General features: G+C 43.9%; 1 protein-coding gene across 2 annotated transcripts; it reads right to left on the reverse strand.

Annotated features, from left to right (window-relative positions):
* Positions 1 to 12,056, reverse strand: LOC102691934 (serine/threonine-protein kinase Sgk1). Of its 2 annotated transcripts, XR_001478539.2 has the most exons (14): positions 11,813 to 12,056; positions 10,529 to 10,604; positions 8,386 to 8,461; positions 8,252 to 8,295; positions 8,089 to 8,146; positions 7,428 to 7,511; positions 7,018 to 7,149; positions 6,315 to 6,427; positions 5,739 to 5,862; positions 5,266 to 5,361; positions 4,677 to 4,832; positions 4,149 to 4,238; positions 3,389 to 3,806; positions 1 to 2,391 (listed from the first exon to the last, which is right to left on the reverse strand). XR_001478539.2 is itself a non-coding variant. In XM_006631279.3 (13 exons), the coding sequence occupies exons 1-13, from the start codon at positions 11,880 to 11,882 to the stop codon at positions 3,639 to 3,641; spliced, it is 1,287 nt and encodes a 428-aa protein (XP_006631342.1). In that variant the 5' UTR covers positions 11,883 to 12,056; the 3' UTR covers positions 1 to 3,638. The 2 variants fall into 2 exon arrangements, 1 of the variants encoding a protein (XP_006631342.1); XM_006631279.3 differs by having other exon boundaries at positions 1 to 3,806.
* Positions 12,057 to 26,085: the final 14,029 nt, after the last annotated feature.

A 26,085-nucleotide genomic window follows, 5' to 3' on the forward strand; every position in this document is an offset into this window, starting at 1 on the left:
TAGTTTCTTTGATTTATTATCATATTTGTTACAGATCTGCAATGTTTCTTTAGCAATAACTCTTCCAGCTATCAAGTACAGTAGGTATACTTATGCTTACAACGTGTAAATAAGAGGTGGAAAAACAACCAAAGAAAACTGAAAGACTTCCAAATATGGAAGAAATTGCAACACTGGAACTGTATAATTAGCTTCAGTCTCTATGGCAGAAGCTGTACATTGGAACAACTTGGAGGTCATCATTACTCTCCTAGAAAGTTTTTAAAAAGACCCCCTCACTGAGTCGTCTCAGTTCTTAAGCAGCAGTGAGAGCCTCTTCCTAACATTGGCATGCAGCTGAAGAGGGAAGATATAGCACTACTACAACTTAATTTTTCACTGTGCCAAAAGAAGTCTAATGTGTATAGGGAGCATGCTTCAATAACTGAAGTAGATACCCATCTTTCTGGGCCAAGCCAGCACCAATAAGTTTCTTGCCTCTTTGACTGAAGCAGTGGGTGTTAGACCCGTGGACGTGCCAGGGCCACGAGATTTGATTGATCACATCATCTTAGCACAAGGCATCTTTTTCCAAGGCCGCTGAAATAGGCAAACTCCCACAAGATTATTGAGGGGGAGATTCTTTTTTCAAAAGAAATGTATGAGTTAGTGTACTGTTCTACAACTTAAGTCAGTTGAAGCAGGAAGAATAGCAATAGGGAAACCAAACGAGCAAGATCAACCGATGGGCCTTGTTTTGTTTGGAACCTTATGTTCTTAAAAACAGTTACCAGCAAGAGGAGGCCTAATGGCCTATCTAGCCTGTTTGGGAGTTATTAGTTAATTGATCCAACCTCTTGGACCATGTGGGTAGCTGGTAGTTTTAGCTTTCACAACCCAAAGCAATGTGCAAATTATATTATATGGGCATCTGGCCGTACACAAAACTTACAGCACCACATTTTGCCAGGTGGATTCCCATTCGGTTGCTAACCAGGACTGACCCTGCTTAAATTCCATGATCTGAGGAGATCAGGCGTGTTCAAGGTGCTTTTGAGTGCTTGCACTTGCATTCATTGAATGAAGGCAGTAGTAAATGAAAGCCTTCTTTCAACTGAGTTTACATCATGAAATAGTTCTCAGTCTGCAAGAGCAAGTCTGTGTCCATGAATAAACTCAAGACCGCTCCCCTTGCACTGGGCAAGACAAAAAGCCAAACATGAAGTATAGAACTCCCTAGATAACACTCAACCACTTTAGCCCCATGGACCACCTTTCCCTGCTAGTGTCAACATGAGACCCGAGAGTAACAGTTGTGTGAAGACATAAAATCACAGAGCTTTGTTTGGAACTGGTTGAGAGCTGATTCATGGCCATGAAACGTATTGGTGAGGCAGACCATGGAAAAAGAACAGCGATTAAAGAAGGAACCTGTAGGGCCAGGCCTCTTTGCATCACAACATTCTACATATTTGCTGTACAAAACAGGAGGCCATCCTCTCGCCTCAAATTAGGTACAATTTACAGCAGAAGTTCCCAGCCCTGATCCTGGGGAAACCCACACATCACATGCCCGCTGAGCCCATTATTTGAATTAGCACATCCTATGATTGGAACCTTTCCTGCGTTTCTGCTTAATTTGTAGATCTTGCATTATGTCTAAAATCCAATATCCCACTAAATTTAGGAACTGAAAGGATTTAGAGTTCAAATTAATTCCACCATTGAATTAAGGACCCAATTGTGTAACAGAGCTCAGCCTAAATAAAAGCTGCTGGGCTGTGCCCCCACTCCAATGCTGGGAGTGCCCAGTGTACAGGATGCATATCATCTTAATGCCATTGAGTAGTGTTTGCAAACAGAATGGCAGGGGAAAAAAAAATCCCCCATTCTGATTTTCACCACTATTTTTAATGCTGGCAAAGTGATATCTGCATAATCATATTACACATTTGTTCTCTCCTCCAAAAACAAAGTAGAGGAGTTATATTCATAATGCAGTGGAAGCAAATTGCATCCACTTACTTTAAGATTTTTATAATATACATTTATAAAAACAGGCAATGATTTTGTCAATGCTTTACAGTATCTGGCAGTTTACAGTGACTGCTGGCAGAAGTGTTAGGAGTTGGAAGAAGACTGAAAATGACCTCAAGTGTGAAAAGATCCAGTGGATGTTGGTCACAGTTTGGAGAACCCAATACTCCAAGAAGGGTTTTCCTAATTACTTCCAGCTACAGTGCAATAAAACAGTCATCCTGTAAAATACCTGCCAGGTCTGTTTACAATGACTACACCTTCAGAGGACAGACTAACTCCGTGGATCCAAGTGCCTCAGGACAGGAAGCTTTTCTCCATCTCATTTCATCAAACAGCGCAGCCTGTCCAGTGGAACTCAGACCTATAAGGTCACTGTAGGTATATAAAATAGAACTTATTCAATAAAACTAGTTCATACTCTGCACCTTACATCCTTCCATAAATTGATGGAATCATTATGTAACATGAAGGTCCTTCATGTTTTGCTCTATATGTTTAACGGGGTAGATACATTCAGGATTAGGACTATCAGAAGAAAATATTCTCCACGGTGGACTGAGAAAGGAGCTACAAAATTGCCACTCTACACAAAGACCAGGAGTGGTTTGTGACTTAACATTTTAAGTGCAATTTGAACAATAGGAACTTTCCCAACATGTCAGCATTCTCTAGCACAGTGTTAGCACCAGTCTGCTTGCAGTGCCTCATAGGAAGATCTTTCACTTGAGGTCAAGGTAACCTTAAATCACCACACTCGCTGGCATTTTTTTTTTAAATCAGTGCCAATAATGCCTTTATGTGTTTTCCAGGAAAGTGCGATTTCTCCATGGAAAGACAGTGGAGAACATCGTATTTGACACAGAGGTGTGCAACAGCTCAAAATTACAAAGTGCACCATTTTCTTTCGGACTCTGTACACACTGAAACCTGTGTCAAGCACCCCTCTCTGTAAAGTCAACCTCTGCTAAAACCTTTCCTATAATACACCTCACACATTCAGTCCTAACTTCATGGAGTGCAATGCAGCATTTGTATAAAAATAACTTTAACATATACAAATTTAAAAATCCAAAAGGCGTTCCCCTAAAGCTGGTATCAACACAAGATACATGCACTCAGCAGCAGCCAATGTCCAAAGCAACTAGCTAACATCCCCCACCCTCCATAGCACGTACGGTACACCACACGCCCACAACATTCAATGTCTTGGGTCCTTTCATTCCAATCCACTGGGATGCCGAGATCCTTCAGCTGGCAAGGGTTTCTTCATTAGTAACTCAGGATAGAAGTTCTCAACACGCATCGGCGAGGACGGGGGTGCTTTCGGAATGGGGAATCACAATTGCCAGGAGTCCGCGGGGCAGCCCACCTTGGTGACTGTTCGTCCTTTTTGAGAAAGGATAGAGGAACCGTCGTCTGCCCAGCTGCCTCTGTACGGCCGAGCACGTCAAGTCCACTCGTCTCCAGCGAACGCCAGGGCGAGTCCTGCCTCTGACCCCGTCTGCCGTCATGCGGCGGCGCACAGAGAGGCGCCCCCTAGCTTCTGCAGGGGCGCTCCTCCTCTTGGCCCGCCCTCACAGCGCCCGTGCGCTGCTCTGGGAGGGGAGAGGACAGCGGCCCTACAGGAAGGCGTCGTCAGCAGGGGGCACGTAGGAGAAGCCTGGGAAGGCACCTGCTGCCTCCCGCACGCTGCTGGTTACCAGGATACTGTCCGTGTTGCCAAGGGAACCAGGCACGGGCAGGTGGGTGAACTCGGGGTCAAAGTGTCGAAGGTCAGTGGGGCCGGACTGTAAAATGAAACAAGAGCCCATGTCCAGATACCCGATACACAATTCTGCCCACAGCTTTACAACTGTAAAAAACAATGTATTTCAAGCCCTACAAATGGGCAATAAAATATGGTAGTTTGTTACTACCTCAAAGTAGAGTGTACATGGGTACTGCAAACAACTCTACAGTAGGACTAAAAAACATCTTAGGTTTCAATGGGAAGTATTTTTTCCAACACTTAGAATGAATAATCAGTGGTGCATGGCTAAGATGAACAAGAGTAGTTGCAGATTTTTTTACTTCAGTCTAAAGAAAAACACCACAGAAATAGCAACTGTTTCCTCCAAAATGGTACTCACCACAGCTGGGATGAAGGGAGGGGTGATTTTCTTTGCCACAAGGTCATCCCAGTTTATCGGGGAAAAGAAGGCATGAGACTTGAGTTCCAACTGTGAAGAGAGAAAAATAAATTGACCTATTGAAACAAACACAGTAGTGTCTTTACATTACATTTTCAACTTAAGAGAAACTTAAAATAGAACACTTTGCATGAGCAGTTATCAAATTACCATCCAGAAATTTTTCAAAGCCTAAGATACATTGGCATTTCACTACTAATGGCTGTTTTACTACAACACACAGTTCTTGTGTGTTAAGGCTTAAGATGTAATGCTTTTGTGCATTTATAAAACGTTAGTTGTAAACTGAAGCTCATAGCTTTTTCATTTGCTAAATATGACAATGGGATCCTGGAGTCTGGAGAGCGGGTCCCATCTGGACGAGTGTGCGTGTGCACAGTGCGACAGAGGGAGCGTGGGTGTGAAAAGTGTGATGTGTGTGCGTCTGTCACTGGAGTGCTCCTGCAGTGTCAGATGTGCTGTGCTTACAAAGTCATCCCTGGCCCCCAGTCTGCGTCTGCGGTCCTTCTGCAGCAAGCCCTCCAGCAGCTCTCGGCCTGCATTGGACACGTTGGGCTTCAGCACCAGGCTCTTGTGCAGGATGTTGTTGTACATCTCCGCCGTGTTGCGGCTGTAAAACGGAGGCTGGGGAAAGAGAGGGAGAGGAGTAACAGTCAGTTGCAACCCAGCAGCCCTCTGATGGCAGAAAGCTCATTTTACAAATAAACTGCTGACAATATCGATCATGGAAAGACAACTCATGATGGCCTCATTCCTGGTTTTAATCCCAAAACAGGGGCGTCTGCATGTATCCATACAGATAATCTTACAGATTATTTTAGCAGATAAACAATATCAAAAGTTACATACATACAATGTAGATAAGTTACACTGCATCCAAACAGAAGGAACAATTGTCAAACCGGGTTAAACACTATTATTCGTAATACTGCAAAATTTTAATAAAGAGGTTCATAGCCGACACGCAAACACACAGGAAAATATACAAAAGAAGTTTTGGAATACACATGAGCTCACATTGTCTTGATACAAGAGGCACACACAAAGCAATACTCACCAGTCCGTACAGCATTTCATACAGCACAGAACCCAGGCACCACCAGTCCACAGTACGGTCGTAGGCTTGCTTCTGCAGAACTTCAGGTGCCAAATACTGTCGGAAAAGCAGATGCAGACATTTTTTGAATGGCAGTAAAAAGCAAAAAACCCCAAGCAAAACAGACAACTGCACTTTTCTGCAACACAGCTAAAACACCAATAACTCTTTTCTAGTGAGCTGAACTTGTTAGAAGGCAATAACTCAGCGTGAACTTCATTGAGTTAGCCATTTTCTAAGTGTTTATAAAGCACAGTATAAACAAACATGTGGTAAGCTTTGTTTACATTTCTCATTTAAGATCTTAAAGCCACCTTGAATGTATAACAAGTCAAGGATATGGCCAAAGCTCTGTAGGACCTGACACTACCTGAACGTGCCAAATCTTTGATCTGATCCTCCTGAACGGATCTCTCGGTGCCTCTCAGTCTCACCTCTGGGGTTCCACAGAAGGTAGACGTGGTCCCATTGGGGTCAAGCCCTTCCTTGCAGAGCCCAAAGTCTGTCAGCACAATGTGGCCTTGCGAGTCCAATAGAATGTTTTCTGGTTTCAGGTCTCTGAATGAGAAAAAGGCTTCCGTTAGTCCAAAACACTCACATATGAAAATAGTGATGCAATAACCTCAAAATGAATCAAGTATCATAACATGCCTGTAGAGCTAGTTACGTGTTCCCTTTGCATTTATTCTCCTTGTTCAAATCATTCTGACTGGAGTCTAACCACGCATAGTCCACAACTAACCTGTCCTTGCTTTTTTTATATCCGATTTCCTGCTATGTTGAGTTCATCTTTAACACCTGATTGTCAAAGGCTAATTTTCACTACATCATGCTACAGTGGCATGGACCACTTGTTCAAGTTACAACCATTGCAAAAAAACTGCAACATGTAGCCCATCAGAATCACCGAGACCTAAACCTGCAACAGAGAGCACTGATGTGCGACGGTATCGAAGCAGCTGTGTGTCTCCTGGCTGCGTTTTCAGTAGCCCTGGGCCGGGCAGTCCTACCTGTAGACAATGTGCAGGGAGTGAAGGTAGCCCAGGGCGCTGGCCATCTCAGCAGCATAGAACCGGGCGCGTGGCTCCAGGAACACCCTCTCTCGCTGCAGGTGGTAGAAGAGCTGAGAGAAAGAGAGAGGGGGCGGCTGTTACAAACCCACGGCTACATCACAACAGTCCAAATCCAGCCCTAACACACACTACAGCTGAGTGATGACTCAGTCGCACTCCCCGATCTGCCCAGGAGGAGGAGGAGGAGGAGGAGGAGGAGGAGGAAGGGAGGATGCAGTCTCTCTAGGAAGCACTGGATGCCAAGAAGCTCAAACTGTTTTTCCCCAGATCTCTCTTGAAAGACATCCCTCAGTTCTCTCACAGGGACATTTACCATTTTAATTAAAGAAGTAAATGCACTACAAAAGCATGCCAAGGTCTTCAGATCCGCCGAGGCTGGGCTGCGGAGGTGTGCGCTAAAGGCTGCCAGTACTCGCTGTGTGGGCAAACACGGCAACAAGACCGAAACAAAATGTCACGTGTCCCAGCACGCACATTTCAAGATCCACAGGCCTCAGACAACATCCTCCAATAAGTTTACTCCGGTAGGCTATGTTTTCATTTCTCATTTTGGATCCTAAAGCCAACTTGAATGTTCAAATACAACCACGTGTTGATTTCCAAGTCTGCAAGTACCGATGGCAGCAGTGCTGGTGCCTACCTCGCCCCCATTGACATAGTCCAGCACGAAGTACAGCTTGTCGGTGGTCTGGAAGGAGTAGTGCAGCCCCACGAGGAAAGGGTGCTTCAGGTTCTTCAAGAGGACACTGCGTTCGGCCATGATGTGCTTTTGCTGTAGCAGACAGGGAGCAACATAGCAATAGTATAGCATTATTAGCAACAAAAGCAGACACGTGTAGTCAGTCAGCTTCAAGCCCAATCAGTGAAGGGCCATGTATAGAGATGGCCTCAGGGTCACAGAGAGCCGTTATAGCTTCAGTAATAAAATGCATCTGGCTACCAAACGGCAGGCCAGAGTCCACAACACACATCACTATCCTGCTGCAGGATTCCCACAGACTATCCTGCTCCTTATTTATTTGCAAATACAGAAACACAGCTGGAACTCACTTCTTTTTTCTTCAGGATGATTTTCTTCTGCAGCACCTTGACAGCGTAGTACTTGGCACTCTCCTTGTGCCTCGCCAGCAGAACCTGCAGTGGACAGGCAGAGCAGGAGAGCCTCAGCACCCATTCCGGGAATGGCCAACAGCCCTGTACACCGGGGGAGAGCGATCGCCCCGACCACTGCATTTCTTAAGTTACTTCATCTCCGGGCTCCGAGCCCGAAGAACAACTTGCAAAAGTTGTGACTGACGAGTAGCTTGTTGTCTCAGTTCAGAAATCATTTAAGCTATGAGCTCAGCTGCCAAGACAACCAGCAGGGTTGTAGTGCCCAGCACCAGGTTTGGGAAAGTCCATTGTACACCACGTTTTAACCGACAAAAGAGTAAAGGTAGCCTGCAGTGTTTTTAATGACCACAGAGATAAATGTAAGTGACCCTTCGCTGTGGTTTCTCTGTTCTAACCTGAAATGCAGCCTGTAAGCGTCAAAGCTCTACTATTCTCCATTAAACAAATGATCTTCTAAACGGGTTTGAATACACAACGAAAGACGTCTGGCTTCCTTTCATTCAATTACTGCTAATATAAATTAAAAATTCAGATTTCTCCATTTAAATCTACGGAATAAGCTCATCGAAACAACGGAAAAAAAGTGATGACTGGTTACCTTTCCGAAACTGCCTTTCCCGATGATTTTCAGGTAGTCAAAATCAGACGGTTTAACCCTGAAAAAATAAAAATAAAAAAAAACAGATCGGGTGATCAGTTTATCAGTCAGGCGCTCTAATTGGCAGAGTCGTGATTTCGGGGAGCAGAGTCCGAAGACTTACTGGGTCTCTTCCGCCAGCGAGCTTCTGGGGGAATTCAGGCACACCTAGGAGACGAGCAGAAGGGACGAAATATTAAACTTCCCGCTTCCGTGACGATAAAAGTATTTTTTTTTTTATTGAGGGTAAGTACTTACCGGAGTGGAGCCGCTCTCCAGTTCCGTTTCCTCATTCTGATTTTCGTCGATTTTCAGGAATACTCTGACATCCGAGCTGGGGGAAAAAAAAGGTTTGAACAGGAAGCATACTCCTCTTCTGAAATATCGTTTCAAAAATCTTTAGAGTTAAATTTTCGACTAAAACCTGATCTGTAAGCACCGTGAGTCATAGTCCATGAGTTTATTTTAAGGAATCTAATTTGCTGTACTTGAAAGTTCTTTGTAGGGAGTCATTGTCTCCGAGTCCTTGAAAACTGGAGACTATCCTCAGCGTGCGATAAATTCAGCTGCGAGGAGCATGCAGACTGGCCGCTAGATGGCGCTGGTGTAACACGGTTTGTTCATTCTACCGGAGCAATTAAAACGCACAATCAAAAGATTAAAAAGGCTAAGCCTTCTGGGAGATTAAAACGATTAAAGTTACGTGTTCTTTCATATAGTATAAATATACCAAAGGCATTGTTTAAAATGTCCAAGATAAGTCTCGCAAAACATTTTTAGAAAAAGTAAAAAAAAGTAAGTCTTCCATTGTAAAAGTACATTTCAATTTAGTGAAATTATTTTTTTTGTAAGATGTTACTCAGCTCTAGTCAGTGTGATGGCTGTACAAAAAGACCATTACGTGTTTTGCAAGAGTAATTATAGAATTGTGGCTTTTGTCATTACAGCCAAGCCAAATCTGGCTGGAGATGCGTTTCTCACATCCGTGGTGCGGCGCCGATGCCTTTCACAACGCAGTGATAACGTGAAAAGCGTGAGTCATTCCTGGAGTAGGCAATTATTCATATGCAAAGGCTTGAGATTGCAGGACATTAGATGGCTGCCCACGCTGCAAGGAACGCGGAGCCCTCCAAGACGATACGAAGCGTGTTAAGTCACACCTCTGCTGGAGACGAGACTCCCATACAGGAACCGCGCACTGAGCTCCTTGCTGTGAGACCAGCGCGGACTCGCGGTGCTGCACGACCCGAGCGCCCTCTTCATTTCGGATTACGGTCAAGATGTGGGATTTAAGGGCTCTAGCGTGATCTGTTTTCCATTGAGCCACACGGCAGTGAGGAGGAGGGAGCGCAGGAAAAAAAAATCAGAGGTGGTGTCAGCCGGGGCAGGTTTAGAAAAGGACTCACCATCTGCTCTAACAAGGGCAGACGGAAGAGAAACGAATAGGGGGATAATTTACGCAGCACAGGAGAGACGGGATCCCGGTTATGAAAACACATTTATTTTACCGTATACCCATCTTGTGACGGCGCTATTGGAAGCAATGCCGAAACATTTCACCTAACCCTAAAGTACTAATCCTGTGACCGGGCTCTGAAATCACGAACTGGCTGACCCACTAAACCAAGGCGGTCAGTGGTCAGTCGGATTCATGCTCTCTGGTCTACAAAGTAAAAGATCCAGAACTGCGACTTTCTCCTTTCTTTGGGTTGATGCCTTCTAGATTTTCTATACATCTATCGTATTGCCTCGTTGTTGTTGTTTTTTTTATCTCGACTAACAGACGGGGTACCTAGAACTTTCTTGGAAAACGCATACTGCAGCGGAATCAGTACTTTATCTTCGCCCTGGGAGAAGAAAAATGTATCTGCAGCAAGGGGTGCTTATTTAAGAATGACGACTGAGATCAGTGACAGGTGAAGTCTATTTCCTCCCAGAGCTTTGCTCTCAAGCAGCAGGTTAACCTGCGTGGGTGTTAACAGAGATTAGGCTAAACCTTGATGCTATTCACAGCCTGACCAACCCCGTGGGCAAAATGACACTTTTGGACACAGGAATGTGCTGTTCTACTATACGATTCGGAGTCTCAGCACTCGTCTAGTACAGAGATCCCACTCATAGTAAGAAACATCTTACATAATAATGCACGCCGTTTGAAGAAAATACAGCAGAATCCGCTCTGTTTACCTCTGTACTACTGTATATGGCTTTTTAAACACGGTACATGAAACAAAGTACATTAAGACAAATACACTGCTGGAGCGGGGATCTCTGGTCACACCTGCCGTTAAAAGTTGTCTTGTTTTGCACAGTTTTGGGCCCAGCACCCCGCTTTGCTCAAGTCGACTGACAGGACGCAGGATACGCCCCCAAACCGCGGGACTCGGACCCCGACACTTACTGTTGACAGATGTGCGGGTTGGACACCAGCTTCTGGATGAAGTCGTTCAAGCCCATCTTCCTCTCCTTGATGAAGGCTGCGAGACAAAGGAGGCGTATTCGTCAGCGGGGAAATCCGAGACATAGCAACCTGCCCAAACGTCACTGCTTTTTTAAAGAGACCGGGTGGGGGGACTGGGGTTCCTCGCTTTCCTGTATACACTGTATGTACTGTAGGAGGACCAGAAAACGCCCGGATCTTCTCCGGTGTCGCCCCTAGCTCAGGGTTGTTCAAATTCGGCGGTCATGTTTCACTCCCTAGATCGTTTATCGCCGCTTCGAAGGCGGCTTTAAGACGGCGCAATACCACCAACTTGCTGTTTTCCGCGACATACACAGTACTACAGCACCTACTATTTAATTAAGATTCTTAGTAATGTACAGTTCCTGTACAGAAAGCCCTCTTGTTGGAATTAAAGCGAACCGCAAAAGTCAAAATTAGGAGCCTGACGTATACGGCGGTTCATATTTAAAATGTATACAGATAATCTACATCCGAATTTTTTTCCCCCACCGCCTAAACAAATATTTGCCATTCTTATTGTAGAACTGTACGTTTCTTCCTATATTCCGCGCTCTGTCGGTTGATTTCAAAAACAAGGAAGGAAATTCAAACAGATACAAAACTTTCATTCACACCCCAATAATTCTGCGAAGCAAACGGAGATCAATACTTTCCAAAACAAGTTGCATAAACACGCCCGAGGGGACTCAATCGGTATTTCTGCAGAAGCCACTCAAATTGCCATTATCAATTTAACGCGAATGAATGAGCAGCGCAGAGAAAAATATTGAAACTTTCTTTTTCAATTCAGAACAGTCGGGTGCGGACAGTCTCCAGTCCGCATTGTTCTGTCACAACTACTTCTCTTGCATTCTCCGGAGGTTTTATTTCTCAGCAGAGTACCGAGTATATACATTTTAACGAAACCCGTGTTTAACGTCCCTCATTAAAGCAATTTGTAAGTAGCGGAACCACGGGACATTCAATACCCATTTTATTCAACAGGTGCAGAGCCTCTACAAACAGTTCGTAGTTTCACAAGACACGCCAATGTTATAATAGTGCCCAGCTTTAAGCAGGCACTGATACTTCCCACTTGCAATTAAAAACAACTTGTAAAGATTTGCATGAACGTTCATTTCAGTGGGGGCAACAGCTCAGCACACTGAATTCGTCCCTTCGACGGAGTAAGGAATTACAGCGGTGCAGAGGAACCGGGAAATAAACTTTAAAATTCCATACCGGTAAGGAAAGCTACCAATCCCCTCATTTTGGAGTAGGTCAAGTCGCAGCCAGCTTCAGTAACAGCCATCTCGGGTAAATCCAAAGGAAATACTTCTAGAGGGTCGCGGAATCAGACTGAAATTCGTATACAGAGTGGCTCGCTTTCTCTACCGTTGCAAACTGCTGTGTCCTGTTCCGAAGAGCCTTCATGCAACTCAGCTCAGCTGATGTCTGTACTATACTAAGGTCGGCAGCGCACCCGAAGGGCTGCTTTATATGGGACACGTGGGTAAGGCAGGAGCCCTGACATCATCACTGTCGCCCTGGAAACTAGTTACAGTGGGCCTGCACTGTGACGTCACGGGACTCCGCAGAATCCCTGCCTCTTTCCGGTGCGCGTCCGAGGGATGAGCAGTAGGATGAGTGACAGCCGACTTGATTCATTTTATCAATGGAAAGATACCGAGACCCATAATCTGTGTGGGGTGAGGGGATTATTTCAGACACTGATTTCGAGAGATGGCAGATGCATTAACTTTCCCGGAAGATGAACGTGAAGACCAGTGCCAGTTCCTTTACGCCTTAGTCGAAAATCGATCATTTTCAAAAACTGATTAATAAAAGAAAAACGGATCGCAACATAAATTAAAATAAATATATTTTCACTGGTTATTTTTACTACCGGTGGACAAACGCTATTGTATGTCTTGTAATCGGTTGAAATACCCCAAACTCTCTTCCACTGTTAGAAATCTTCATGAATACCGTAATTATTGCTGTAACTGGGTCTGAAGATATACGCGAATGCACGTAACAACTCAAGTGGCCTTCGGATGTTTTGGATACAGTGCAGAATTTGTCTAACTTCTGTCAAGTTATCAAAGCGACGTTAGACAAGAAAGCACACTGAATCAGCCCACCCCAAAAAGTTTTTTTTTGCACGTCTTTCTAACCTCTGTAGCAAGCGCTTCTTTTAAATTTTCTAAAATCAGTGTCAAACGACCTTAAAGTTTGCAATAAATCATATGCCCAATATCTAGTTTGGACGACGCGTGCTTGAATTTTTCATTTAACATGACTTGATCCTAAATGTTTAACCAGCGCATATTCAGCGCCTGACATTAATGAGAGGGGGCAGTGCATTCATAAAAGGGATTTAGACTTAAGAATCTTTTCTAGTTTGGATCTTGTGCACAAGGATTTGCCTATTGTTTTCATTATTTCAGAACGACATGCGCGAGATTTCTCAAGACTCAACTACAGTACCATGTACTGTTACATATGAACTGTTGTCATAGACATTGTACTAATCCGTTTGATCAGACATTATTATTCATCAATTCATCTTTGTGAAACTGTCTTAGAGAAATAATGTTCCTGTGAGATCAGGACTCATCGATATCGAGCCTTAATCACTGTGGTGTTATTAAAATATGCTAAACTGTATGAATCAAGGTCAGACACTGATGTTGTGTCATATGGGTTATAAGCCCAAGTTACGAACAGTATCACGACCTAAACCAGATCATCTCTCAAAAACCACAGATGTGATCCACTAACCTTCTAAATTATGTAATTGTGTTATAGCACAGAAAGTGAAAGACCACTAAGCCAACTGCAACCAGGACCTAAAGACTAAGAGAATATCACAGCTGGGACAGCTTTACTGGAAGGAAGGAGCCCAGCAAGGCTTGTAAAATACACTCCCAGCCACTCTAAAAAAAAATCAACAGCATGCACATTAGCACCTCTGTTAAAATCCTCTTCTTTTCCTATTTCTGTGAACATTCAGACTCGGTGACAGTGGGCTAGAGGCACTGATATACCAGTATTCGTTTGCCTATCTGCACTGTGGTGACCTTGGTGAAATTATGATTCATTAAAAAGGCCAGCTGGAAGAGGATAATGCTGGATAATGAAGATGGGCACACATTGCAGCCCAATGTTGGAAAATCCCCTTGTGTAACTTACAACTCGGTGGTGCCAAGTAGGGGAGGTTTCACAGCCTTTCCTCTTTGATTGTCAAAATGAAAGCACAATGTAATAGTTGGGCACCAGACCCGCAGATAAGCTCAAGGGGTTTAAGTCCATGAAGTCCGAAGCATTAATTTATTAAGGACAAAAAACAAAAAGATAGGTCTGCCAGAAAATCATGAAACAAACTTCCTAAGCCCTGCCTTGTTCCTGTTGCTTGTCAGGATAGACTCCGGCTCTCCTGACACCCTTAAGTGGATAAAGCATTCAGGAAATGGACACATTGATGTGAACCATTCATTCCTGGCCTTTTCCCTCTGATATTCTTGAGATGACATTCTGTTGATGTTACCAACAGAGCCAGACCACAGGCATGCACCTGCAGGCTAGATGTAATTATTCCAAGATTCACTCACACAGACTGAGTGTTAAGGATTAATTAGAGAGCCAGCAAAGGCAAAGTGTCAGGCAGGGCTTTTAAATGCCACTCCGCTCCCCAACTAAAGAGGATTTCTGAATGGCAGGATGAGGCAGGCCAGCTGTGGAACAAACTCATTCAATCTGAGAGAGGGAAAGCAGCCAAATGTTCTGCCTATTCACAGGGGTCAAAGGTTCAGCTGCACCTCTGTCCCAGCGGTTCATACACAAAGTAAAATTGACAATTTCCCCCAGATAAATGTAATTGCACTAAGACGAGACATGGAAAACATCTAAGGGATCTTAGAAGCCAGAGGCTGTGACCTGCATTCACGTACAGTGAGAAGTTTTAGGTAAAGTCCTCTGTGGTGTTGGGCTAACGATTACAGTTCTCTTTTTTCACAGCTCAGGTGCGATCACACCCAGTTTATAGAAAAATACAGAAATGTTTAGGTGGAAACTCCCCCTAAATGTGTTCGTAATCCCTTCTAAATGAGAGAAGCTCTGTCAGGGCTGCAGCTCTTAAGAGACAGTTGCACATCCGGGATTCCCCAAACTGTACCTGCACTGATATTGTATTTTTTTCAAGTGGGGGACTTTACCATAAATCTGCCTTCCTTTGGCCTGTCATCTCTGTACATTATTATTTATTTGAGTGCTTTTCAGGGTGATCATTTTACAGTCCTGCAGACAAAGCACAAGAAAGTAAATCCAATGAACAAATCAAGTTTTAAAAACTAGTATTACTACTACTCTTACTACAACCCCTACTACTACTAATAATGGGGAAAAATCTAGGGCAGACACACACATTGTGTCACAGCATTTTTCTGTTCTGTGGCTTCCCAGTTCAAAGCCTAGCCAGAAAACCACAACCCTTGTCACACCGCATGAAATGGGAGATGTTCAGATAAAGGATTTCACTTAAGTTTTACTGTAGTGAAACTCACTTGTTGAACAGGTAGTTTCTGGGTTGCTTAACTGGCAGGTCTGGCTGCTGCGGCTGCCAAAGAGACCAATATTGTCGACTTTGGACTGTATTTCTCTTTTGAAAGAGCAGAAGTCGTGAGAAACAAGTGAGTCAATTAAGCAGCTGTGTTGCCTGGGGAACTAATGGATATGCATTTAATAGCATCATTGTAGCCTGTTTTTGTAAAAAAAAAAACGTTCAATGGCATTTCCTTCTTACTGAATTTTCAAACACAGTACTATATCGGAATGCCACAGTGCTGCAGTGGTTAGCATTGGTGCCGTGAAACACTGGGGCTCTGGGTTCTGGGTATGTTCTCTCCTTGTGCACGTGGAGTTCCTCTGGGTGCTCCAGTTTCCTCACACAGTCCATAGACATACTGGTAGGTGAATTGGTTTCTAGTACAACTGGCCGTGGTGGGAGTGTGCACATGTTTGTGTCTGTGCGTGTCCTACAGTGGAGTGGCCTCCTGTCCAGGGTGTACTCTGCCTTGTGCATGCTGTTGCTGGGATAGACTCATAGACTCCAGGTCCCCTGCGACCCTGAATTGGATAAGATGCTAGAAAATGAGTGGCTGCATCAATCACCAAGTCATAACCTGAGCTGTGCCACTTTGACCTTCAGATTGGTTTCGACCCGTTCTCCTGTGCTTTGCTCTCCTGTGATTCACAGTTTGTTCTCCACCCTTCCAAGGCCGTACAGCTCAGATGTGAAGTGTAAAACAGGGGCTCTTGGCCAGGTCTCGGGGTGCTGTTGCCAGCAGCTGTGGAGCAAATTAAAAAGCAGGGCAAGCCCCAGCGGGGCTGTAGAGACAGCTGGTAGGTCCTGGCTTCCCATACGCTGGGGCTGCGCACAATTACGAAAGACCGCTCTGCAGGGGAAGCCTATCGGTCTGCAGGCTGAAGAGGTTGGCCCCCTGTTTTCGCTGCCTTCCCACCAGCACTAAAACCCTCTTCCCTCTGCTGCCTCCACATTCTGCTGCGATTTTACACGTTTCCTGTTCAGGCAACAGCGGTAGTGGACTGAAGAGAGGTGTTCACTCTGCGAGACCCCGCGGGCCCTCAGTCTGCCCTTGCTGTAGTGGAATATCTTGCTTCAAAAGTCTGAACACGTTTGTGTTTTTTCCACTATGGTCAACCACAGAAACTCTTACGCACAGCGGCCAAGGGCTAGCATCAGAGAAGCTTGCTGTAGCTCTCCTGGATGCACAAGACTTTAACCTGTGACATATCTTTAACCACCCACAGTAACTTCCTCAGACGACGCTCCACGCCCACACATGCATAATTGCCACATCAGATAACATTTAAGTGGTCATGCATTGCCCTTTACATCAAATTGAAGACAGGAAATTAATTTACTTATTTCAACAATGCAGCCCTATTCAAATGAATGGATCTCTTACAGTAAGCAGAAGTAAAGGAACAAAATGTCACAAGGGAATCTGTTTATAGATCTCTGTCAAGCAGCATGATGAATCTCATAAGACATTTTTATCACTAATCATAAACCGATCAACGTTCATAAATCCAAACCATAAATAGCCTGTCAATGCAAATGCTTGCCTCTTACTAACAACGGCTCTTGGCTTGATTGTTATTGCAGTGTTCAGTCATTCTCACCATTGAGCCTCCCATGGTGTCGCTTAACCACAGGGATTTTGTTTTTGCAAAGTGGGAACTTCTCTTTTTGACTCTAGGTCCTCTCTGTCTTTAAGAGAAAGCTGAGCTGTCATAGAGCTCTCTAATCCCTGAAAGCAAAACCTGCCATCTGTGCAACACAAGCCTTTGAATTTTGTTGTATCGTTTTCTTAGGTGCTCACATTCAGTATGGCTAACTTTGGACCCAGTTGACTTACTTCTCCTGGAACCCCATTAAAGATAAAGCTCGGTGCCGACAGAGCTACAAGAACTGTGCACCACGTCTGTGCTGGAGAAGCCCCCTGAAGAAAACACTGCACTAACATCTGCACCCTGTCTGTGTGAAATAAAATTCTTTCCTTTGAAATCTGCCTGAGCGGCTCTTGCAATAATCCCCGCTGTGTTATTTACTTTTTAACAATTATATGAAGAGCAAGAAACTGGCAGCCATAAAACAGGATTAGATTTCCACTAATAAAATCTAGGAAGACACTGTGCAGTACAGGGTTGCCACAACAAAACATAACATTCCCCGCTTTGTAATAACTGTGCGCTGGCTTATTTAAAGCTCCTGATCTTGAAGTGATAATCAAACGTTTTTGCTTCCCTTTACTTTGAGTAAAAAGTCAAACAGTATAAGACATTCAAGAACTCATCTGCAATAGGAGAAGGGAAAAAAGTGTGTGACATTAAAAACAGAACTATTTTCGGCATGTGAGAATAACCAATGTCAGAATTGCATGCATTTGAGCAAAATACCTAATATTGCATAACTTTCCTATCTGTTACTTGCAGACAACCACTGAAGAAGAAAATACCTTCAGGATAAATAAATAAAGCTTGTTCAGAGAAATACTGAATAAAAGGAAGATTGCTGAAACTAAGGGTATCGAAGATGAAATGCTTTCACAGGAAAGGCGGAGAAGTGCGATGTTATTAAACTCAGCAGCAGCCAGTGCTGACATGATGAACAGTCTGCCGCCACTACAGCACATTAACCTACTCTATTTACTGCACTCCCACACTGACATGCATTTCACTCCTCTTCCTCTCCTGAGCCACATGCTGACGGAAGGCCTTTCAAAAGGAGAAATTAAACCAAGAATCTGAAATCGAAGCATCTGATCCCCCTCCTCCAGCTCCCCTCCCACCTTCATAACCCCCTGCGAGTCTGTTTTTGCTGTCGTGTTGGAAGAGCGCCGACCTGTGAAGGATCTCCTCCCGCTCTCCGTCTTCATGTCAGCCGCTGGCCAGAGCAGCGCTGCACAGCAGACTCCTCGCTCGGCCGGCACCTGCGTTTTAACCAGCAGCTCCCCTTTCCTCCTCTCATTAACGAGCTTGGCTAATGATTCCCCAGACACTTCCTTTGGCTTCTTCTCTTCAGCGATGAGCTGTGAAACCTGATTCGCTGTCACATCAAGCGCAAGCACTCCCCTCCACCCTCACCTCCTCACCTCCTCACCTCCACTACCTGTCTAGTGGAGGAATCAATCTAACAATCTAACAATCAGGTTCTCTTCATCTCCAGTTATTGTTCCAGTAAATTAGAAAATTATTCAGCAAGCAAAGGCAAAATCATTGGAGAACTTTAGAGTTATAATTGTTTCCTTTTTCTTATCAGTGTTCATACTGTATGCTTGTATTCTATGCTTATCAGAATTCAAATTCTAAATCCCTATCACCCTCTGATGGGAAACAGCAGAGTGTGTGCTAATTACATTAACAATAGGATGGGTCGATGCTATAAGACAAATATATTTGTTAATATATGCACTCTTTGCATGCTGTCATCCAGTCTTTGGCCTGGGAGTGCTGAATACAGCACAGTTTATTAATGCATGAAGAGATTTGGTGCAGGAAATTTGAGACATAACCTAGATAAAACACAACCGCAACATCATTCAGACAGGCTAAGACTAGGTTTAACAGTACAGCACAGCACTGAATTGGAATTTATAGTGGCCACCGGTGGATTAGGAATAACCGTGAGGCTGGATGTCGAAGGGCTTTGGAGTTGGGAGTTTTTCAGATCATAGACATTGATGCCACACATGCACAAAAAACGAATGCAGACGATTGTTGACATGAATGAACCCACCCCTTGGAAAGACTCCACAAAAGGGTGGTTTAAACAAGGCTAAAACCTTCCACAGATCTAAATGCTCGTTTTGAATGGCTGCGTCTGTACATTTCTAATTGTAGTACTTTGCAAACAGCTGAGGAAATTAAGTGCTGCTATTAAACCAATGAGAAGCACATTGGATTTCTCCAGAACAGTCTCTTTTATAGTTTTATTATAGCTGCTTTCCCTTTGCTATATATGGTTTTATAACTATATAATATTTTTGTTATATATGTAACAATAGGTAGTTATATGATATAAAAAAATGTATAATGTTATATATAACTATATATATGTTAGAACAGCAATTAACACATTACAATTAACAACACTTACATATAACTATAGTTTATGTTATACTGTATATAGTTAAATATAAGATATGTTTAGTTTTATTAGTATAACAGTGTGTTCTCTGTGCTATATATAGTTTTTATTGTTTTGCTATAACAGCACTTCCCTTTTGCATTGAACAGATATGACAGTGGCCAACAGGATTTGTCACATGACCACTACCACATGTGACAAATGTAATGGAGATCTTAGGACACTTAGAGGAAATGATGTACTGTACAAATACAAAAATGACAGTTCATCAGTCTGTGTGTCTATGTCAAATCATTCTCCATCCATCCATTTTCTAACCACTTCTTCCCACTCAGGGGCCTATGGGAGCCGAAGTCTATCCCAGCAAGCCATGGGCACAGGGCAGTATACCTCCTGGAAATCTGTGCGCCTGTAACCATGTGACCCTTCCCTTAGCAAATCTGCCATAGTGTTTTTGACCTTTTACCAATGAGGATGCCACCTGCACCGTGATAAATGATAAATATTTACGCCATGGTATTGTTCTAGCCCAACTTTGTAACCCAGTGAATTCATGTGGGAACCACTGATAAACCACAGTAAAAGCACAGGAGAATGACAAAAAAAGTACTGTATCATCCCACCTCCCTCTCAGCTTTAACCTTGACTGCCTTCTGCGTGACCCCTTATAAGGGGGGTTCCCCCATTTCACATCATGTCTTGCTACGGGAGTCTGGGGTGCTATGTCAGCATGCAGCTCCTGTTGTACCTACATATCATGGGGTCCCCCTCTTCCTCCCCTTAAGACTAGCAAGCCCACCATCCTAAATTGTAGCTGGAGCTATAACTCCTTCCAGCTCCATTTGCTGCAGTATAAAACTCTTTTTTTGGTACATTTACCAAGGTCGAGTCTCGTAAGGGACACGAGCCTGTGTACTGATATGGTTAAATCAAGAAAAACATAGTGTTCTGCACCCTCTGACACCACACAGGAAGCGATCCCTCCACTGCCTCCTAAATCTCCCGTACCGGTTCAGGACAGAACAAAATATGAAAATTGTTATGCAATCTGTTTATGCTCTGAAGCGGACTGCGCCGGTTTCTCCTCAGCCAGAAAAGAAACACGGTGTAACATAACAGTCCCCCTGGCAGCTGAGCAAAGAGTCTTCCCGCGGCGGCTATTTCAGCTGCAAACCGAGACTGCATGTTCGCCCGGTGGCCGGACGGCGCTGGTTTTGCATAAAAAAGTTCGAGTCACGAAAACCCCGGAGCAGCGTGGAAAAAAAAAACAAATGCATTCCCTACCGCTAAACCAGTTCAATCAAGACTTTCCTTCAATAGCATAACATAATCTTTTCATGTTATTATTACTAAACTGAATGATATTGGTAAAGACACCGGGGGTAAAAATGGTACTGCCTGATGATAAGTATGTGACACACGGACGTTACAGCCTATCTGGGTTAATTGTTACTTGTTATAACGTTCACTGACCAAAATGTTAGGAAGCTCCATTATGTTAGATGTAAAGGACAAAACACACAGAGGTGTGGCACAAATGTCACAAAATGTCAGAAGATTTTGAAATCCACACATCCCGTCCGTATCCTCTTTCTTTCTGCCTGAAAAGATGTAGAGTACCTCTCGTGTCTCACAGGTGGTAAACAAGGTCTCTTAACACAACAACCAACACTTCTGGAGTGAGGAATTAGGAATTGGGGCTATAAAGGAGGTTCTGTGAGATTTCTAACATGGTTCTAGACAAGATTGAAAAATCAGTTTTTAAATGGGAATCAAGCATCTGGTTAAATATGGCTATTTAAGAGTTTTTTTATAAACCGCAATCTATTCTCTTCTTTCACTTTGAACATCAAGTTAGAGTGCTTTCAGTCCTGGAATAAAAGATCCTAAGCAAATAGTAGACCAAGTTTGAGAAACAGAAGAATCCACAGGCTGTTTTGCAAATCAGGCCTGTAAAAACACACTCATGAAATTCATCTCATGACTCTCAAACGGTTTTCAGCCACTGCTCAGTCTGAGTGAGTGCCGGAGTCTATCAGGAGAGCCTGCAGAGAGCCGACAGACTCCACTGTGGGCGAGCAGATGTCTGAAGATGGAGGGGGGCGAAAAAAGTAACAGCCTTAAAAACTGAAGAATGCCGGGGAGAAAAAAGACAGAGACAAATCCTGCACATGCACAGCAAACCAATGGGCATTAACCAGCCTGATTAGACTTTGACTTCTCAGGTGTCTTAAATGTCTTGGTACCGAAAAATTAGAAGGGATTTTAGTGTCATCAAGAATAAAAAAAAGTATAAATTCTTCTGGTTCCAAACTAGAAAGATTTGGGAAAAAGTTCCACTACTACGAAAATAACCCACACTTCAATTTGTGTGTTACCACATGCAAGAATAATTAAGCAATCATGTTCCTCTGCATCTTTATAAATGTCACTTGAGGTACAGTATATGCTAATAAATTATTAACTTGTCAAAACTGCATCATGCTCCTAATCTGCCTTTTGGTCTACGTGAATCATGGGTACAGATAAAAAAAAACATGGCACTGTTGACTGAGCGAGACCTGGTTTCAGTAAAGTGATTATGTGCTGTGAGCAGTGACAGACAAGTCAAGCTTGATCTCTGGTGAAAAGTGAAAAGGGTGAGCCCAACACACCGTGCTGTGGACCCTTCATCACGCCTTTGGAGCCCTCATCACACCTGAAGAAGGCTCCATAGACAGAAAATTCTGTGTATGTCTCTTTCTTTCCACTTAATACCTCTAAAATCATGCAGTTGTAGCTATTTTGGTGTCCTAGAAACATGAATAACAAGTTCGTTCCTGCTTTACAAATGAAATGGTAAATGAGGAAATGCTCAGCAAACTGGAATTGGGACCTTTAAGAGTAGCTGGTTCATGTGCACACCCCCAAAATCCCTGTCTTGGGTTAGTGTAGGCTTTGCTTGTGCAGGAACCTTGCAGGAGTTGTGAACCAATATCAGGATACTTATCGGTGTTACAGTGGACCAGTAACTTTGCTCTAGCGATATCAGTGTGGACCAGTCAGTAGCACACTTAGAGCTGCTGAATCAGAAGATACTCAGCTTTATCAGGTTGTAGCAGATTAAGCAGTAAGGCACTGGCAGCGAGTCTGGGTACATAACTGCACTGATGTTTCATAGACAACTGCAAAAAAACACCTAGTGAACCAGCTGCCCCCTGGCAGTAAACTGGCAGGCTCCTGGAGCGCCAGGATGAGTGTCTGGTTACCTGCAGTGTACTTCCTTCCAAACAGCTTCCTCTGGGGCTGATTCAGCTGGGCGTCTGGGTACTGCTTCTTAATCTGCACAACAAGGCACAGGAAAAAGAAAGTGTAGCAGCATGTAGCGCAACAAATGCGGTGTGGTGTCAGTTACAATCATGTATCTGAAGCAATAAATAGGTGATATCATTTAAAAACAGAAAAATACATAGCTTCTTGTAGTTAGATATGAATAAAATATTTTAAAGGAAAATTTGGAAAAAATACAGCTGTTAAGATCACAAAAATGCAATTAACCTTTTCCAGGATCTTTAAAATTTTGCGTAAACTGACTGCTCTGGTTTTCTACAGTGCACCTTCTGTAGAGCTAGTATTAGACACTCCTTTCAGCTTCTTAACCCTGTATTTACTACATCTCCTGGGCATTTCTCTGATCTGAAGAAAATGACATAAAAAACACAAATTAATCAAAATATAAGCTCCAGGAATTATTGATCTGGACTGATTTGTGTCTAAAAGTAATTTAATCCTTTAATATTTTTAATGAAAATGGGAGCACAGAAAAGGAAGCAAAAGAGTGTCATTTAAAAAAAGAACAGTTGAACTTAACCAGCATGGTAAGGTGCAGAAAATCAAATCTAATATATATATAAAACAATATAAAATATAACAAATCTGTACAGTAACCCCACAAAACACAACAGTCTGTAAATTGGTGTAAGCATAGTGAGTGATCACAGTAAAGTGCAGGTTGACGGTATTGTAAAATGGGTCTTCAGGCTGCAGATGGGATGGTGGAGAAACCATACAGGACACCTTCTGCATTTACACTGACGAATGACATTTAAAAGTGGTTTGGTTGCCATCACTCAGGGCCAGGTGGCTGCGGCCCTGCGCCTTCGGCCCAGGGTTCTCCACCTGGAGTTTAACCTCCTCCTTTTCCCTAGCTTACTCCTCTCAGATTGGAGCTGGCAGCCAGACAGAGACGTCCAAGGGGGAAGGACATCTGTCACCTATCCCCCTCTCCCAGGGACAGCAGACGTGGATCACATGATCGCCCTTTTCTACTGCCGAGCACGAATCAGATCTCGGCGCCGGGCACAGCGAGCTGTCTGGGCATTACGAGATCCAGGGTGTCGAAGTCGAGATGCGTTGCCTTTCTTTTTGGAGAGCAATAGGTTCATGGAAACGTTTTCTGTTTTGATTTGATATCGACTGCGCAAGTGAAAAAAAAAATCAGCACGCTGTTTTTTGCTGTTAGCTATTTCAGGAGTTGTGGGAAACTCTGTTCGTCTCTGTGGTGTTTAGATTTTGCTCTCACCACTGTGCTGATAAGCTGTGGAAAAAGAATGTGTTATGCATGAGCTTTACAAAGTTTGCAGGGTGCTCCCATGATGTGTTACGTTTTTACACGAGTTCTGCAATACCTAGTTTGTTGAAGGGCTGTTGAAAGCTTCATAGCTGCACAATTTCCATGTGGCCACTCGTGCATTTAACAGAGGGCAGCCACAGAGGCCCAGGATCACCTTTATGTACGTGATTAGTGTTGTACAGGACATGTCTCAGTTAATCTAGAGTCCATTATTTGTCATCTATGTTTTATATTCTTCATGTTCCAGAAACCAACAGGAATATTACGGAACACAGAGACTACTTTCCTTTTTTGAAGTCCTCTTCATTATTTTTCAGAGGGGCTGTTTTGGGGAGCCAAAAAGATGTTACACAGCACTGGGCTGTTTATAATTGACAATAAACATGTCTTGGATTGTTTCACACTCACCATCTTAAACAGCTTGACAAAGTTCTTGTACTGTCTGATCACAAACCAGGAGTCTCTGTTATTTGTCACGAAGATCTTGTATTTCTGGAAAAGGCACAGAAACGAAACATGCATCAAACAGTACCTGAGGGTGTTCTTAAAAGTTAAGAAGGAAGTATCAGAGCTATATTATATGTTAACTATTAGAGATAAATTATCTCCGCTAGTCTCTGCTCACACCTGAAGAAGGCCCCACGGCTGAAACGTTGTGTTTTCTTTCTTCTCTTTTCAGCATGGAATAAACCTATTACTTGTTCCTTTGCAATTAAATTATACTGTTTCTGCTGCTTTTTGGTCATGTTAAGGGTAATTGAATAACAAAGTAAAAATATACTAGGGTGCTTGTTTTTCTGTGTTTTTACTGTGTGCTTTTGCAGGTAGGTCACAGCAGACAGGGAAAATCCAAGAAATCATCCTGCCTTCAGATTTCTGACATCGGGGAATGTTGAACCATTGTGGCACAGTGGTGATCTGCTCTACTGCTGAACTGCCAGGAACACCTGTCCATGTGGAGTTCACACGTTGTCCCGATTCCTCCCTCTATCCAGGGACATGCGGGTTGGGTCCTGACATGGTCCTTTTAGTGGGTGGGGGTTGCAGAGGTGCTTCTTTCTGGGGGAGTCCATACTGGCTGTACTGTATGTGCGACAGCAGAACCAAATACATTTGAAGGGGCTGCTCTCACCTGTGTCCTTTCCACAGTCCTGAATTTTTCAAACACGCATTGGAAATCATTCCCCATATTGGCTGGCAGACCCTGTGTGTTTTTTTGAACTGCCGGGCCTTGATGCCCTGTACAAGAGGCACAGACTGGCAGCTGTGCGAGGAGAGTACAGCAGTTGCATCAGCCTGACAAGAGGGAACCGATGTACAGTAGGCAAGGACGACCCAGTTGGGAAGGGTGTGTCCCTCACCTCTCCCTCGCCAGGAGGATGCTCATTAAAAGGCACAGCTTGCCTCCCTCTGCTTTGTTATTCTGGGCCTCGGCTCAGGTGATGTCTGTAGCCCCAGGGAACAGAGCACAGCTGACAGGCACACTCCCCCCCTCCCTGCCAGCTACACTGCTGCTCCAGATAGAGAAAATTACAGGCTGGCCTCTCAGTATTGCTTCACCCAGCATTTCTGCAAAGGATCTTCAGTGCTCCAGCGTGCTGGAACATGGGAGAGGTTACAAACGGGAGGAAGCCACTCAGCCCACCTGGTAGTTAGTAGTTAAGAGATCCAAGGATGTCAATTAGCCCTTTATTGAAAAACACCAGGGTGTCAGCTTCACCCACATGGAAGGGTAGATTGTTCCACACTCCTACCACTCTGTGTGTATCTGTGAGTCTGAGCGTGTGCCCTGGGGTGTATCCTGCCTCGTTCCTGTCTTGCCAAGATAGGCTCCAGCTCTCTAGCGACCCTGAACTGGATAAAGAGCTTTGAAAAAAGGGTGGATGCACAGTGTTGGTTTAATCTTACTTGCACATGTAATTCCACTCTTTCTTTCCCCAACTGCAAAATGAAATCAGTGGTGACACAGACGACACTGCATTGAAAGATTAACACAGAGAAGGGCAGTAACACAACCTGGGCTATTTACCTACAGATTGGTTCAGAGAAGGGAAGCACAGGTTTTCAAAAACCCTGCAGAAGTGGAACAGATCAGAAAATGGGGCAAACAGGATGGGTCTTAAAAATGCACCATTAAATATGTTCTGGCAAGCAACATGCACAGGGGACAGGGTGAGACTGCACCTGCATAAACGTCTCCTGGAAGGAACCCGGTTCAGACGTGCCCTG

The sequence above is a fragment of the Lepisosteus oculatus genome, chromosome 11 (genome assembly GCF_040954835.1).
Source record: "Lepisosteus oculatus isolate fLepOcu1 chromosome 11, fLepOcu1.hap2, whole genome shotgun sequence".
Classification (NCBI taxonomy): domain Eukaryota; kingdom Metazoa; phylum Chordata; class Actinopteri; order Semionotiformes; family Lepisosteidae; genus Lepisosteus; species Lepisosteus oculatus.

What these genes read in the sequence shown, in the direction of transcription:
- LOC102691934 (XM_006631279.3), bottom strand. Translation starts at nt 11,882, where the DNA reads ATGGCTGTTACTGAAGCTGGCTGCGACTTGACCTACTCCAAAATGAGG. An exon ending in ACTATGTCAATGGGGGCGAG is followed by an intron (nt 6,428 to 7,017) that starts GTAGGCACCAGC and finishes TCTTTCTCTCAG; the next exon opens with CTCTTCTACCACCTGCAGCG. An exon ending in CCTTCTGTGGAACCCCAGAG is followed by an intron (nt 5,362 to 5,738) that starts GTGAGACTGAGA and finishes CTTTTCCGACAG; the next exon opens with TATTTGGCACCTGAAGTTCT.